Genomic DNA, 15,926 nt, shown 5'->3' with positions numbered 1-15,926 from the left:
TCTTGCTTTTCTTAACAAGCTTTTTTCCAACACTCTGGTCCCAGTTCAACCCTGTATGCAGACAGCATCTGGCTCCCAAGCAATCAGCTGCTGTATAAATCTTGCTGCTCTTGCTTATATTAAGTGGTAGTCAATGAACATGTCATTGCATTATTTTCTTATGCTGTCATGGGCTGGAAGTTATTTTACCCAGGAGAACTAATTCTTCTTCTGCCCTGTTCCCATCAGTTATTTTGGTTGGTTATGACGCTCAGCAGGGCCAGTGACTCCCAAGGCATGTGGTCCTCCAAAGGCAGGTGACTCTCCCGGGAGAGATGGACAATACAGGCTCTGTGCTGAGCACAGAATGGAAGAGTCTGAGCTAAACATCTACACTGCTGCATTATCAACTCTGCATGGCTTCAGGCCAGTCAGGAGGAAAGCAGGGCTTGATCTCTGCCCTGTCCCTGACTGTATTCTGTGGCAATTCACTTCCTGCATATCCTGTGATGCTTCCCACAACTGGTCTGGAGACATGCACATGTTGGGACCATCTGACCAGCTGAGAACACAGCTTACTGTGCTGCTCAGGATCATCTCTGCCTCCCTGGGCTCCCTTCTCTGCCTCTATCCACCTGCTTCCCATCCCTAAGCTACATTACAAGAAACTTCAGAGGGTGCTAAACATCTTTCTTCAGTCTTCATCGTGCATAGATGAACACAGCCAAGAAGTCCAAAGCAAAACCAAAGGATATTAGACTATAAATAAATGTATTTATGACTGAAAGTACATTCAAAAAAAATTTAAAAGCATCAGTTTTAGAATCCAAGTGTGGCTTTTTGCACCACCACTCCAATACTGTGTTGGCTTAGAAATCACTCTGATTTTTAAGTTATGAATGTCACCATGAGGATCTTGATCTTCTAGTGTTACCAGAAGCAACAGTCTCAAAGACAGCATCATTGTGGAACTGAGAGCTTGTATTTACCTTCTAACAATTGCCATTAGAAACACCATTGTAATTAAGTAATTGAATCTGTTATTTATTCTCGATATAATTTGGCATTTGCCAGTCATTTAAACACCCTTAATGCTCTAAGCCATTCATCTCAAACTTGAGTTAAGCAGCCAAAGAAGAACAAAAACCTAAGAGAAGTTCACACTAGTGCAGTGCATAAATGGGAAGGCAGCTTTGTCCAGACATTCACATTGGCTGACCTGCTCCTGTCAGCAGACACAGAGCCCAAGGAAAAGGGCAGGGCTCTACACTGAAACAAGAGGTAAACTGATGAAAAACGTCAGCATCCTCAGCTTGCACAGAAGTCACAGGCAACTGCCATTTCCTTGGCTACAGCTCAAAGAAAAGAGTGAAACACACTAATTAATTACATCAACAAAAGTCTTCATTTGCAACCACCATTCTCAGATGCACCCTGAAAAAACTCTTACAAATCACCTGATCTTTGCATGAAAGAAACTTCTCAAACTCTTTTGAGATGTATCCTGACCATTTCTGGGGAAACATAGCCCTTCTCGAAGCTGGGTGGGAGTGCACAGTGCAAGCCTCCAAGCCTGGGGGCAAAAACTGCCTGCCAGATCCGGGTATCAATCACCCAACATACAGCGAATTAACAGCACTGAAAGTTCAAGTGCAGCAAAGAAAACCAGCTTTTTCCTGAGGGTGGAAGGTGCCACCACTGTTGATTGAATTCTTCCTCTATGAAGTGTGATCCTCAAGTTAATTGAGATTGGTCAAACAGGAAAACCTTATTGTTTACAGGAAAAACGCCTACTTATCCATTGTTCACTTCCCACTGAGAACTCACCTGCCACAATTCAACATGCCTCCAGAAGGAAAAAGAAAAAAGATAGTAATACAAAAAAATCCATTAATCTAAAAAAACCCAACAAATTCAGATTTGTCTTGTCATTTGCAATGGGCCAAGTTAAAAAAATCCACCCTGATTAGCACTCAGACACATGCTTAAGTTGCCTGGAATAAGCCAAACAAAGCCAGATTTTAAATATTTTAATCTTTACACCACAATAGAAGTGGCAGATAAAGAACAAAAGTAGGCGATTATAACTACAAGCTGGCTGCAAAAGTGAACAGAAGGACTAACTGACTTGACTCGAGATTGGATTTGGGTCTTAATACCCACAGTGAAGTTGCCAGCAGTGGGTTACAAGAGAAAAGCATTAAAGGCTGAATCATTGCACAGCCCCAGAAATACACAGTATATTTGTGGTAACTACTCAGGAATTACCTAGCAGTAGGAGGAGCTTCCAGGTTGATTGAAACGTATTCACACAAACAAAAAGAATTCTAAAATACATTTCCTATTGCATTGCTTTAGGTGTCAAAATGCTGCAGGAAAAGGTAGGGGGGAAGCTCAAATAAGGTAAATAGCAGCATTCAAATTTTAGTGTCTGAAATAACGAAAAACGTCCTAACATCTATTCCAAACTCTCCTTCACAAAGGCAAATGTCATCAGAAAAAGCGACTCCGTGCATGTCTTTTGGAGGAGGAGGAGGGGCTGAAATGGCCCTGCCGGCTGACAGGATTGTTTACCAGCGCAAAGCAAATGAGATGCACAGCCCAGGAAACCTTTGTTCAATGAGTCGCTGGGGGAACTTAACCGTGTGAGGGACAAAAGACGCGCTTTGGAGAGGTGATGCCAAAGGCAAACCTTAGGCCTTTCTCAGGGAAGGCGAGGCCATTCTCGGGCCGTGCCAGCCGCCCCGTGCCCCTGGGCTGCGTGCGCGGAGGGAGAAGCGGAGGAGGCTTTGGGGGAGGCTTTCCTCGCGTCACCCCGCCGGCGAGCCCAAAGGTTCTTGTCAAGGCTCTCCACCGCCTCGGGTGCCAGCCCCAAACACAGCTGATCGCAAGAGGCCCGTGAGCACTGTTCCTGCTGCTAACGTGCCGCACTTCCCACTCGTGCGCTCGCCCAAGGCGAGCTGCGGCGAGGCGCTGGCGCAGCGCATCCATCGCTCCCCCCCCCGCGGCCGCCGGGTCCCGCTGCTCCGCCAGAACCCACCGGCACCGCGCACCCACACGGCACTTACGGTTCGCACGGGAAAACCATTCCTCAGCCTGCAAATCCCAAGCTGCAAGGGGGGACCGTCTGTGCGACCAGGCAGGCATGGCAGAGGAAACCCCTCCTCCACAGATGCCCTATTTATTCGCCGCTTTAGCATCCCGGCTGTGTGGGGGGGGAGGCTCGCCCGTCCTCCTCCTCCCCGACCCCGAGCTGGGGAGACACCGGAGCGCTCTCTCCCCCCCTATTTTAACCCTTAGGTTTTGCGTTGGGATTTTACCTGGCGAACGGCCGCATGCCTCCTCAGAACAAAACCACGAGAGCTTTATTCTGACACGACAGAATTACTAGCACGGGAGGAAGCGCACGCCGGGAGGCTGCCCGCGGCTGGCGACAAAAAGGCTGCGGGTTGGAGCCTCCGGCACCGAGAAAGGTGGATGCGGTGCTCATTTCTTGGGAGAAAGAGGGACTGGAGCCTCAGACCCGGATGATTTGCAGCAGAGTCAGTCTGAAGCGAACCCAAAAGAATGAGCACACGTACATCCACGCACAGGCACCACGCACAAAGATGTATCCTTACTTCCCCTGCGTTCTGCTTTCTCGCCTTTGCCATTATATCCCAGCTATTTAAGTACGAATTAAATCTCCCACACACTAACCTGTCCTCTCTTTAACCTTCCAGACCAGGCAGAAGGCCTCCACTGCAAATAGCCTGTTATGCCAGAGGGCAAAATAACTCCTAATCTTCATTTATGGTATCGTTCGTTTGTGGAAAAACACACTGTCATGATTTCTGTGTGTTATGACTGCCAGAGATCACAGGGTGGGAAAAAAAAGGCGGAAGTTGGAGAACCTTGGGTTACAAGTCAGTCCCCACCCAGCCAGTATCAGGAAAAAAACAAAGAAGTTGTGATAATCCCACCAAAAAATGCAAGGAATTATTCTGAAATCAAAGGTTTTTTTCAGTATTCAGGTAATTTTCCACAGACCTGTACTGACTTGCTGATGGCTCACATGGCAGAACACAAAGTGCCTGCGAGGACACAGCACACTGTGAAAGGGCTTTGAACATTTGCACAGGCAAATCATGTCCAGTAACCTCCACAGTTTATTGTCCAGAGTGGTTCAAAACCACATTTGAAATGGTTGACCTGAGTAAATGGGGAAACAACCCCCAGCTTTGCAGGTAGATACTGGGAGTGAAGATGGTGTGCAGAAGACAAGGACTCCCCTTGCACTGCCAGCTTCCCCTGCTCCCTTCACACATTGCATAACCAAAATAAGCCCAACCATCATGCCTGAGACAATAATGAATTCTGTCACAGCTTTTACACTGAAGAGAAGTGTAATCCTCAAAGGACAAAGAGAACACAGAAAGAAAGCAGGCACTTTGTGAGTGAGATTTCAACCATCCACATATTTTGTATACCAAAAAAAACAAACCCAAGAATGAGATTTTACAGTGGTACTGCCACAAACCAGCACAATTCTGCCAGACACTGCTGTCTTGTTTACCTGGGGAGGCCTCCCCATAGCATATTTTGCTTCCCTTCCCATGCAATATTGATCTGCAGCAATTTTGAAAGACCTTTGAACCCAGAGTGCACCCACACTGATTGTGGGCTGCCACAGGGTAGGACAGCACACCAACACATGGTGCCTGATTGTCTGCCCTGCCAAAGGGTAACCAATGTGGTGGAAAATTAAATGGAGACCAGCTGAAGGGTGTGCTGTGAACTCACTCGCTCCCCAAACCCATAACCCGGGGCCTGCTGCTGCTGGAGTGACTTTTGGGTCAACCCAGCCACAGTGAGGGTGGAAGGGAGGAGAGGAATTGGCAGCTCACTGCACTCCCCATAAAGCCTCCTAGGACCCCCAGCACAGCACAAGGTGATGTCACTGGAGAGCTTCAACTCCTTCCCATTTTTTTGCAACCTGAGAAGTTTCAGTCTGTTTGGGAATTTCAGCCCCTCCAGGGTATGCAGGAAATGAGCTGAAAACACGTTGAATCTTCCAAGTTCTATTAAGGAAGGTAAGGGCTGACTTGAGAGAGGCAGTTAAAGATTCCTGGACGATGCAATGATGCTGGCAGCTTGCAAACACAGGGAAAAGACCCAACTGCCAAGGATAGTTGCAATTAAAAGAATGAGAAGGCACATTTGACCTTGCTTGCTTCCCTGAATTTTCATGCTTGCTTTAAAGGTCACAGTCATTTGAACCCATTCCTGCTACTTACACAAAAACTTCGTTTTTTTCCCCAAGGCTGAAAACATGGACTAGACCCACCAAGTAAGAAAACACATCAGTGTGCCTGTAGTCAGAGCAGCTAAGAAATGGCATCCCCTTTACACAGCTTGGCAGCAAGTGGCAAGAGCTGCAGGATGCCCAGAGGTACAGAAATGCAACATCAGCTACTGCAGAGACTGGTCTGCAGACCCAAAACTCTGCACAGCCCCAGGCAGTGCAGACACCCTCCAGTGACACGGGGTTGCTCCTCCAACCTGGCTGCAGGCACTAAGCAAACAGCAACACAGAAGGAAAACATCCCCTTTTCACCGGGCTGTTAGAGGAGTTAGAATCAGTGCTGGATGGCCCAGGAAAGGGAACATGGCCATGCACAACACAGTTCCTTGCTAGTCCTTGCCTGTTAATGCATGACCCAGGAGGGTTGCTCCAGAGCATACTGAGGATGCAAATCCCACTCCATGGGTTTTTGGTTGTCTACCACCCTCATGCAGCCTGCGCACTCCTCCTCCTACTGCTACAGTAACAAAAGCAAGAGATTTCCGTATCCATCTTTACAATCAGCACAACACTCCCTTTCTGAATATTAGTATGTTTGTATTCCCCATCCCTCAACATAGAGATCAGCACAAACCCCTGCAGTAAGAGTGTCTTCTGAGCTGAACAGAATTCATTTGTTCTCCTTTCCTGGCATGCTAATGCCTTGATGGTTACTTTATCCCATGAAAATTAACATTTTGAGACTCCTACAAGTTTGCAGCCAGACGGTGGCTTGGTGTCACCACACAGGCTGAGCACAGGCAGATAATGAAAGTGTTAAGTCCTGCAAGTGCAGCCATATGGCAAATCTGAGCTTGTCACCATGAACTAAGAGAATCACTTCAAGGACTAAATGGGGAGCTCACCTAATTTGCCCATCTGTCCCAGGACGTTTATTGGTTTAAAAAGGTGAAATAAGCTATCAGGAGGAATTCTCTGCATTGATACATTGGCTTCCAGGCTGGTTTGGTGACATGTTGGTATCACACAGCCATACACTGCACTGCAAAGAAGATAAAATCTTAACACAGGTCGCAGGGACATCGCAGGGACATGATCATTTGGGGACATCAGCCTTGGGGACATCAGCAACCACAGAACTGAAGCTGGCAATATATCTCAATTAAATTCCTTTGTGGATACAGGTTATTTTTCACTCTCGAACCAAAGGATCAGAAAGTGCCCATCTACAAGACAGATTCAATGCCCAAAAATGAAGAATTGGCTTTGAACACACAGCTATTCAATATACATTTTCTTCTCCTACTCAGTGCCTGGCTCTGTAGTTCACCTCCTTCCCAAGTCTTGGCCTGCCATGAAAACATACTGAAATTTGGTCCTTGCCCTGCCACTGGGAGTCAGGTGCAAGTACAAATAAATGTAGCAGCTCATTGTGTGTTTAACAGAAACTGTTGGAGTTGTAATAGTTGTCAAAAGAAGAGCTTCAAGTGGTCACAGATTTGGCACCTGAAACTTCAGAAAATTTTCACTTCTATTTTACTTGCCACAGTTATTAACCTGAAAAGATAGGAGCAAAACCACCTTCTCATTTCATGGATGTGCTGTGAAAATAAGTTCCTACATGCAACATTTTTTTCAGGAGAAAGACATGGTTTTCTCTGCATCACAGTCAAAATTTGTCACTTCTCTCCAGGAGCATTCCCCTACCCTCAAACCCTCCAAGCCCCCTGGCACTCCTTCCCAGAGGCATCTCCTCCATTCCTCTTATTTTCCACAAGCAATGAAGCAGTGCCAAATAAAAAGGGCTTTGCACAGGTCTGCAGATGTGGCAGCATTTGTGCAGTGCTCCAGTCTCTTCTGCAGGGCTGCACTGGAGGCACAGCCCCTGTACCATTCCCTCCAGCCTCCAGACACTGTGAGAGGATCTCCGGACTACAATGGCTTCGTCTAGCTGGGACAACAAAATTCTGCCACTATCCTTTACATGTGTTCTTTCAACACAGCCTCAATACAAAATTTTTTAACAGTTTCTGCAAAAGCAAACTGAGAAGGAAGGAGAGAATCTGTCAGCACAGGGCATCACAACCCACACTCCCAGGTCACCTCGCCTCCAGCACAAGGCTCTTTGCTCCTCTCTGCTCTCCCTCAAAGATGCCCAATTTGTGTCACACTGGTGATGGGTTGAGCTGCTGCCTCCCCACCATCACCTGAGCTTGAGAGAGGTTACTCAAAAGCGCAGGAGGAACCTCATCTTGAGTGCCCCAAAGCACACCTCTGAGTGAGGTGGACATTTCAGTCAACTGATGTCTAATTTAATTCCTTCGGACATCAAATCTCAGTGGCAAGCCAGCACCATAGCAGCAAACTCAAAGCAGAAAGTTGGAAGGTTATAACAGGGCAAAATAAACTCTTAGGAGTTTATTCAGAGTCTGTTTTGAGTGTCTGGCCTGGTGGTTACTTATGCTGAGCAGCTGAGAGCCTGCCCCAGCAAGGTGGATTAGGTGAGGGAGGAGAGGTGCTGCAAAACACTGCCATATGCTGAACCTCTCTTAGTATTAACTCAGGGGGCACCAGCAGAGCCCACAGGGCAGCCTGATAATCTCGGGCCACCAAGGGAGCTGCTTAAAAATCACATTTTTCCAAGTGCTTTCAGATCATTACCCTGGTCCTGAGCACCAAGTTGGTGGAAATCACAAGTAGAAGCCGGCATATTACAGACATTTTGGAATTAAGAACACAATCCTAAAGCATCACATAAATTCCCCAGTAGCTGCAATATCCACTTAGATACCAAATACTGGGAGCCTTGTTATCCCAGTATTGCAATCCAAAATAATGTACCTCAAAGCATCACTGCACATTTGCCTGAAGGTAAATATTTAAGACATAACCAGGTAGACAAATCCTTGTTACAGAGTACTGGAATACAGTTGCCAAATGTCTCTCTAAATGCCCCATCAATTCTTTAGCATGTTTTCCTAAAGATTACCAGAAATGTGCCATGCCTACCTCACTTTTAAAACAGTGCATTTTAAACTGCACTTTAGAATTGCTACAATTCAAAACCAACACACCGCCGAACAAAATATGATAATAAAAAAGCTTTAAAAGTGACACATTACTATCAGATGAGAACAGAAAAAGTGCTATTAGTAAAGTGAAGCTTGCTGTCCTACACCAGATCAAAAACAGACACCTTGAGACAACCATTGCAAGTGTATCTGCAGTGTCAGATCTTAAGAAGGCAGCTTCTGCTTAATCATTCACAGCTCGTGTGTCACCATTAATTCAGATCTCATTCCTGATTAAGGCCCAGCACACTTGGCACTACATTGTCACAGCATAACCACCAGCATTATCTGTCCCAAACTTAACTGAGCAACAGAGCTGCTGAGAGCCCAGAGTGGGTGATCACAGGCAGAACAAAACCTTGGGAGAGAAGTTGAGACCAATACTAATTTGGTGTTACCCTTATTATTTCTGGATTACCAATAAACTCGGCAGGAGGCAAGACCAGCCCAGCATCCTCCTCGCAAGCTGTGGCAGAAACTCAGAGATAATAATGAAATGGGATCGTCTCAGTAAGGCTAATACTGAAATCATCATGATGTTCTTAACTCTGTCAAGTATAATAAAGATGTTTAATCCGTTAAGAGGAGGTTGTTGCCTAGACTGTGCAGGTTTTGGTTTTAATTTCAACTGATAGTATTTTCCACTTCACCATCATACAGAAAATCCTGAATTTAAAAGAAACTCATATGGTCTTTCAGTTGTTTTTAGGAGGGAGACTGAGTGAAGAAATAGCACCGGTATTAAAATGAAATTTCAAACACTTGTGAATGTAAAAAAGGAACATTATCATATAAATCTGACTGTTTACAGAGACAGAAGAGAATCTCTTCCTAAATTCTGTGCATTCAGACATACAGTGAAAGAGAGGCTTGTGTTGAAATAGGAGGCTCTCCTAAAAAGCCCAAGTGAACTCCTATCAAGCTGCCTTAAAATTAGGTTGCAATTCAACATGTAGAACGGAGAGATCACTTTGATTTCCTTTTACAAAGCTCCCATCACTAAAATTTTACTTTATATGAATTCTTACACCCTGCCCTCTACCATTGGATAAATTAAGACATTTGCTGTCATAATACAGCAATAAGTTACAAAAGAAAAGCATTCCCTTCAGCTTGACTCTCAGTAATAAATTCCAACTTAACTGGAAAGTCATGTCACTCTGTTTCTGATAGTCAAGGACACAAGCCTCTGACTTTTATCTCATATAAAACATTGAAAATAATTTTCTTACCGTGCTCCAATAACATCGAAGAGGTGCTGCCAGCGATCATTGATTTTGTTGAGTTTATCATCTATTTCTGCAACTCGGCTCTTGTTGCTAGCCTTGATTAGCTGATCACCCATTTGTTTCAAGTGAAGCTTATTTTCACTGAACAGGTTTATTTCTTCCATGCAGTCCTGATAAACATACACAAACATTGCTTTAATTACAGGGCAAAACAAAACAATGATACCCAAACAAAAGCATGTATTTCTTTTCCCACGTGTGTGATGTGAAGTCAGGTTTGGCTGAGGTTTGTACATTAGCATGTAGAGCTCTCACTGAAGACAAAAAGAAAACCTCAGTGAAGAGTCCCTCTCACAATCTACGAAAAAATAAGCAGCTTAAAGACTTGCAAGTGCCAGCCAATACTTGCAAGTATTCCTAAAAATAGCAATTGAATGTTCTAATTTTATCTGTTGTTTTCCTGATTTAACATAATTTTTCAATGAAGCTACCTCAAAAGAACCCAAATTTGAGTCTAGGATGGCTTTATTTTGCTGGTATTCTTATCCAGAGGAGATCTGGGATTAGAGGCTGAGACATTTTAGCCATGGGGAAGAACAGCAGAACAATAATGACCTTCTTTAAAATCAAGCTAATATAGAAGTATTAGAAAGCACCAACTACCATGGGGGAAGGGGCAGAACTAGGTTTTATTTTTGGTTGTGGTAACTTCTTGTCACCAGGCATAAGACCTACCCCATCCTTCAATCTTTTCTTTGCCCTCTGCTTACCAGTGGTGTGGATGATGGAGGTGGTGAGAGCACTGAGCTCTCCCACTCTGAGCAGTGCTGGCACATGTGCCCCAAAACCCCAACAGTCCAGCTCTCACCCCCACAGCTCACGCTGACTAAATGCAGTCCAGTGGCATTTCTGCTCTGCTTTAAGCTCCAAGTCTGAATATCAAGAAGAGCTAATGATAGAAAAACTCATCTCACAAAAGCCCCTGTGTGTTGGTTTTACATCATGTATCACTTCCATGAAGCAAGGAATGCATGAGGAATGGTGCCCCTGTAATGAGTTCTGACTGCAATTGAAGAAAAGTGGCATTACTACTTACCTTCTGCAATTTGTCTATCATGTCTTCAATGCTAACATCTGCAGTCTGCAACACTTTGCTTTCCATTTGGACCAGCCAGGAGCACAGCTCCTTATTCTTCTCATTGAACACGATCCAGGCATTGAGCCTATCCTCGATCTCCTGCTTCCGCAGGGACACCTATGGAAAAGCACACACAGAGTAAATTCTAGCAACCACTTTTTCAGGAAGGAAACCAGCAATTATGAGCTTTCTAATTTCTACTCTGCATTTGATCTTATTCCATTTTGCAGGAGCAGTTATAAGTATCCTACTTTCCAAAGCCATCAAGCAGATTGTTATTACGTCTTATTTTGGATAGCAGGGCAAAAAGTTGACTAGCAAATACCAGATTCTTTCCCTCAGAAGAAAGAAACTGAATGACAGCTTTATAAATAATGTGCTTATATAATAATTTAAATGTTACTCAGTGAAAACCTGAAAATGTCAAACACAGAAGGAATATAAAGTACATAATTACTATATACTGTTTAGTATGGCCCCAAGAGAAATAACACCTAGGTAAGTTCTTATTTTTCTGCCACTCTAAGAGAAACTTTGTAACTACTGACTGCAATTATTTTATCTCTATAAAAACCTTCCTCTTTTATTTCCATTTGCCCACCAGTAATTGGAGAACTTCCAAAAAATAAGCATCAAGACTCTATCCTTTTCATTGAAAACCATGGATTTCCTCCCCCCGCCCCCCCCCCCCCCATCAAAAATACATTTTCCAGGATGGATAAACAAATTGTCTAGACTGAGCAATTAAGGTCTGATACTGCCTGAAAAAGCAGAGTTATTATCATTGCTCCAAGATCTCAGAAATAAGCAGGGTCATGCTTCTAACTAGCTAATAGCACCTGTTTCTAGCCTAGGGCTCTTAAATATGTATTTATTTATTTACCTTGATGGATTCCTGTACTAAGATATATGGGACAAAGGAAGTGAAAAATGGTTCAAGCTCTGCTGAAGCAAGAGAAACGAGTAACCCCTAATTTCAACCAATAAATTTTGTCTAAAGACTGTTCATAACATTTTTCTTGGCTGTAAATGGCCACTCTAAATATCTCCCCATGGCAGGAAACACTCCCTGTTCACATCTCACACGCACTTTATACAGCATATGACTCCTCAAAATTCCATTACTGATTCTTCTAGACTAATATCTAACACTATTTTGTACCCCAGAGTGAAGTTTAAGTGTGTAGTGTGGAAGCCAAGGCCAGCTCCATGTAACAGGACCAAAACAGAAGGCACCAAGACATCTCCTATCACATTGCTTTTGTCCCTTAAATTCTGACTCGTTTCCAAGGAGGGGATGGAGAGCTGAAAGGGATTTCTGAATCCTTCATGACAATCTAATAAGCAAAGAGACGAGGATGAAAGCACTCTCTGGAGACACAGGGAAACAGTCTCCCAAGTTCTCCATAGGAAAAAGCCTGGAGATGCCAGGGACCTCAGAAAATTTCTAAGAGTGTCTCTGCTCTGGGATGCTCCCATGGACCCTCAACCTCAGAGGTCTGGAGGGTGAAACTTTCATCCTTCCTTACCACTTGCAGCATCTCCCATGTATGGAGATGAGTTGGAAGAACAGACTCTGCTTATCAGCAAAACAAGCTCTAAATGCTGCTGTGATTCTGAATCCATGTTTGCTTGCTCAGAATGGAGCAGGGCAGGATTTTAAGAGCAAGAAGCACCTTTTAGCTGGCTAAGCAATACAGGCTGAGGGTAGAAAACAGGAACAACCCAAAAAATCCCAGACAAGCTTCTAGGAACATTAATCCTTCAAGACATTGCTTTGAGCACTTTCTCCTCTGCCCAGCTGTCCTGGTACCACCCCCATTTTGCACCCACCGTGTGAGCATTGTGTGCATTCCAAAGGGAGGCTAAAATAACATCCCCATGGGATGCTGGCTAAGATGAATGGTTAAATCTGTGACCTACATGCACCTTGCAAGGGCAGCTCTGTAAATGTTAATCCCTTGAGTGCATCTGCTCCCTCTGCCTGTCTGCCCCTGCCCAGTTGAGCGCAGGCATCTGGCTGTCCCAGGGCTGTGACAGCTGCAGCTCTTTCACCTCCCTGCATTTATTCTGCACACTTTCCTCCACACAATACATCTTGACTCTACTTTGTTATCCAAAATGAAGCAGTCATGCCAACAGCAGAGCTGATAAAGTCTGCTCTCCTACCCTGTGTCCAGCACTGAGCATCACTGTGAGCTCTCCTGAGGCTCATTAGGGCTGTGCAAATATTCAGAATCTCCCTCCACTACAGCACTCAAGAGATTCCTCCCACTACAGATTCTGTGTGCCTAACACAGTTATATTATTGTCACCTCTTTCCTTCCTCCAAGACAGACTGAACTCAATGTTGCTCCCTCAGGAAATTAAAATGGAAATTTTGAATAAAATCTGAACTTAAATTACTACAGGAAATTACTATTTGGATAGACTGTAGTAGAGCAGATACAGAAAGTTTTAATTTTCAGGGCTATTCAACACAGTGGGAACAGCAGGCTTCAGTAGCTCACCGAAAAATTTAAAAACAACTAAGTTCTCTCATTTATAGGCTTAGCTACAGATTTCCTTTAGGAAAATGGTTCAGGCATTTTGATTTAAAAAATAACGGCTTGTATTTCTCAGAAGGGGAGAGGATGTCTCTGGAATTATTTTCAGAGTTCAGAAAAAACAGCAGAGAAAACACTGGTTGTAGAACAGCTGTCCAGTTTAAGAAATTAAATTCTTCTTTGTCATTGCAATGCAAAAAAAAAATTATTTCAATCAAATCAAATTAACTATTAAATCACAACACAGTTTGTGAAATAAGCACAGCTGTTCATTACTCTGGCAACATCCCCACCAAGATCGCTTGACCTTGGCCTGTGGAAGGGTTAGAAACAAAATACTGACAGGCTTCAATACTTCTTTACAAACTGTAAAATAAAAGCTATTTACTTGTCAATAAAGGGATGCAAGACTTTGGCTTGCTGGTGCGTAGAGCCCCCCCAAAGCAACTTAAGACCCTGAAGTATTTTACCTCTTCCAATCCTGTTAACAGGGCAAAGTAAACACACATACAAACTGCATAATAACCTAATGAATCAAGTCCTTGTGACTTTGCTGTAAATGTTCCCCAGCAATTTTACATGCAACACTAAATTAAGTGCAATACAGCAACAAGCCACAAAGAACACAAATGTTTCACGGCATTTTCCTACTACAAAGAAGACAAGTCAGTTCTCAATGTGTTCAAACCTAAGGAGTTCGTATTTAAACGCATTTAAGTTTCCTTTCTGCAGGCATTTTGTTTCAACTTCCCTATTCCTCTCCCTGCTCCGTGCCCTCAGGCAATTCCCGTGCTTATCCCTCCCTGCCTTTGGCAGCCTGGAACAAAGGCACCTATGCCAGAAAACAGCTGCATCTGGGCTCTGTGCAGTCCCACACTCACTCCTTACAAAGGGTTTGCAACAAAACCCTGGGCAGCCTGTCCAGGACACAAAGGGTGGACTCCATCCCGGGCCAGCGCCAGGAGCAGCCCCATTCCCACCCAGAGCTGCCAGAGGGAGCCGAGCCCAGAGAAGCCCCAGTCCTGCCGGCCCCAGGGATCCCAGCCCGCTATAAACAGCCCGGAGGAGGCGAACGCTTACCCGCAAGCACAGCTCTTCCCACTGCCTGTGCAAATGCTCCACTTGCTCCTTGAGCACCATCATGTCCTCGGTGAGGATGAGGTGTGCCAGCTCCGCCTTCATGGCCTGCAGCTCCTTCATGTCGTGGGCCCAATCTGCCAGCGACTGCTCCAGCTCCTGCATGGAAACCGCACAAGCCTTGGCACTAAGCTCCTCGGCTTTCCAAACCTGCTCGCTAATCCCCAGCCTGGCCTGTGGGGGAGGAGAGCAGGGAATGTGCAGCCGCCTGTGCTGTGATCTCCGGTGGGGCCAGGCTGGCCAGGATCCCTGGAGATCACTGGAGCCCCACTGGAAGCTCACTGGAGCCCCACTGGAAGCTCACTGGAGCCCCACTGGAGCCCTACTGGAAGCTCACTGGAGCCCCACTGGAGCCCCACTGGAAGCTCACTGGAGCCCCACTGGAAGCTCACTGGAGCCCATGGCAGTGCCCCAGCTGACCCACCGCTACCATCGCTGCATCCCAAAGCGCTGGGACGCAGCCTGGCCCCGGCAGCTCCCCATGCTCCAGGGCAGCATTTGGGCTCTCACACCCAGGCCAGCACATGGCCCATTTCTGCAGGGTTTCCTTTTTTCCTGTTATAATCACTTTGGATAAGTTGCTTTCCACCTGCATTTGCTGCATTTTCAGGTTATTTTTCTAAACGCACGAAAAATCAAATCAGTTGTCTTCTCTAATGAATGATGTCATGGGCATTTCCTCAGATTTCTGAGGAATGTGGAGCTTTTAAACTGCTTGTTCACAGAAAACAGGCTCTCTGTTCTGCTCTGCTCCCTCAACTCCCCTTTCTCTTTGTTATAAGTTACATATTTTCCTTAACATTGTTAAAATTGTCACCTAAAAGGCAGAGTGCGCAGCTGGGGAATATGACACTCTACACACAAGGTCCTAGGTCCCATTTTGCAAAAGAGCTGCTGGGAAGAGTCACTGTCTCATCCAACAACAAAAAACAAAACAAAACCAAACAAAAAAACCAAACAAAAAACCCCAAACAAACAAACAAAACCAAACCAACCAAACAAAAAAAAAAAAACCACAACAAAAAAATACCCCACAACCTCTTAGAGAGAATCCATTTTGTCTCATTTTAAAGGGGAAAAAACCCATGAGTGTTTGTGTCAGAAGTGTGCTGGGTCTAAACCCTGTGAGGATTTTCACAGATCTTAGACCTAGCTTCAACACTAGAGGAAAACACCAAACAAACCTGACTCTAAAATTTATCTGAGATCACAGTACTCTTATAGATGTGCACACATGCATTTATGTCTCCTAACAAGGGGCAAATCCAGAGCAATTACAGAGCTAACTCTGGAATTTCATGGGACTTTGCTAGCCTTATGTAAGGTTCAGAGCTGAAAGAAAAATAGCTTAATTCCAGATAGAAGTGCAAACCAGGAAGAGCATGCCAAGCCATTTTAGTCCTTTATTGTACTATGACACCTACTTGCAACACTTGCACTGGCACTGTCTGACCCTGCTGCCTCTGCAGCTGAATTTCTCTTGCTGGGATAAGAGGCAGAAGCTGTGTGCTTCCATCTCACAGATAATTCAGGGCTACAGCA

The 15,926-nt window shown here is 44.9% G+C and overlaps 1 protein-coding gene across 1 annotated transcript in view; it reads right to left on the bottom strand.

Annotated features, from left to right (window-relative positions):
• The window catches only part of SYNE2 (spectrin repeat containing nuclear envelope protein 2), a 158,916-nt gene that overhangs the window by 22,235 nt on the left and 120,755 nt on the right, over window positions 1-15,926 (bottom strand). The window contains exons 98-100 of the mRNA XM_053980791.1: window positions 14,328-14,483; window positions 10,660-10,818; window positions 9,567-9,733 (exon numbers count right to left, since the gene is read on the bottom strand). Coding sequence (XP_053836766.1) covers window positions 9,567-9,733; window positions 10,660-10,818; window positions 14,328-14,483 — 482 coding nt within the window. The remainder of the gene's footprint in view (window positions 1-9,566; window positions 9,734-10,659; window positions 10,819-14,327; window positions 14,484-15,926) is intronic.

This window comes from Vidua macroura, chromosome 6 (assembly GCF_024509145.1).
Source record: "Vidua macroura isolate BioBank_ID:100142 chromosome 6, ASM2450914v1, whole genome shotgun sequence".
Taxonomy (NCBI): domain Eukaryota; kingdom Metazoa; phylum Chordata; class Aves; order Passeriformes; family Viduidae; genus Vidua; species Vidua macroura.
Note: the sequence above shows the minus strand (reverse complement) of the source record. Positions and strands in the feature narration are given on the sequence as shown.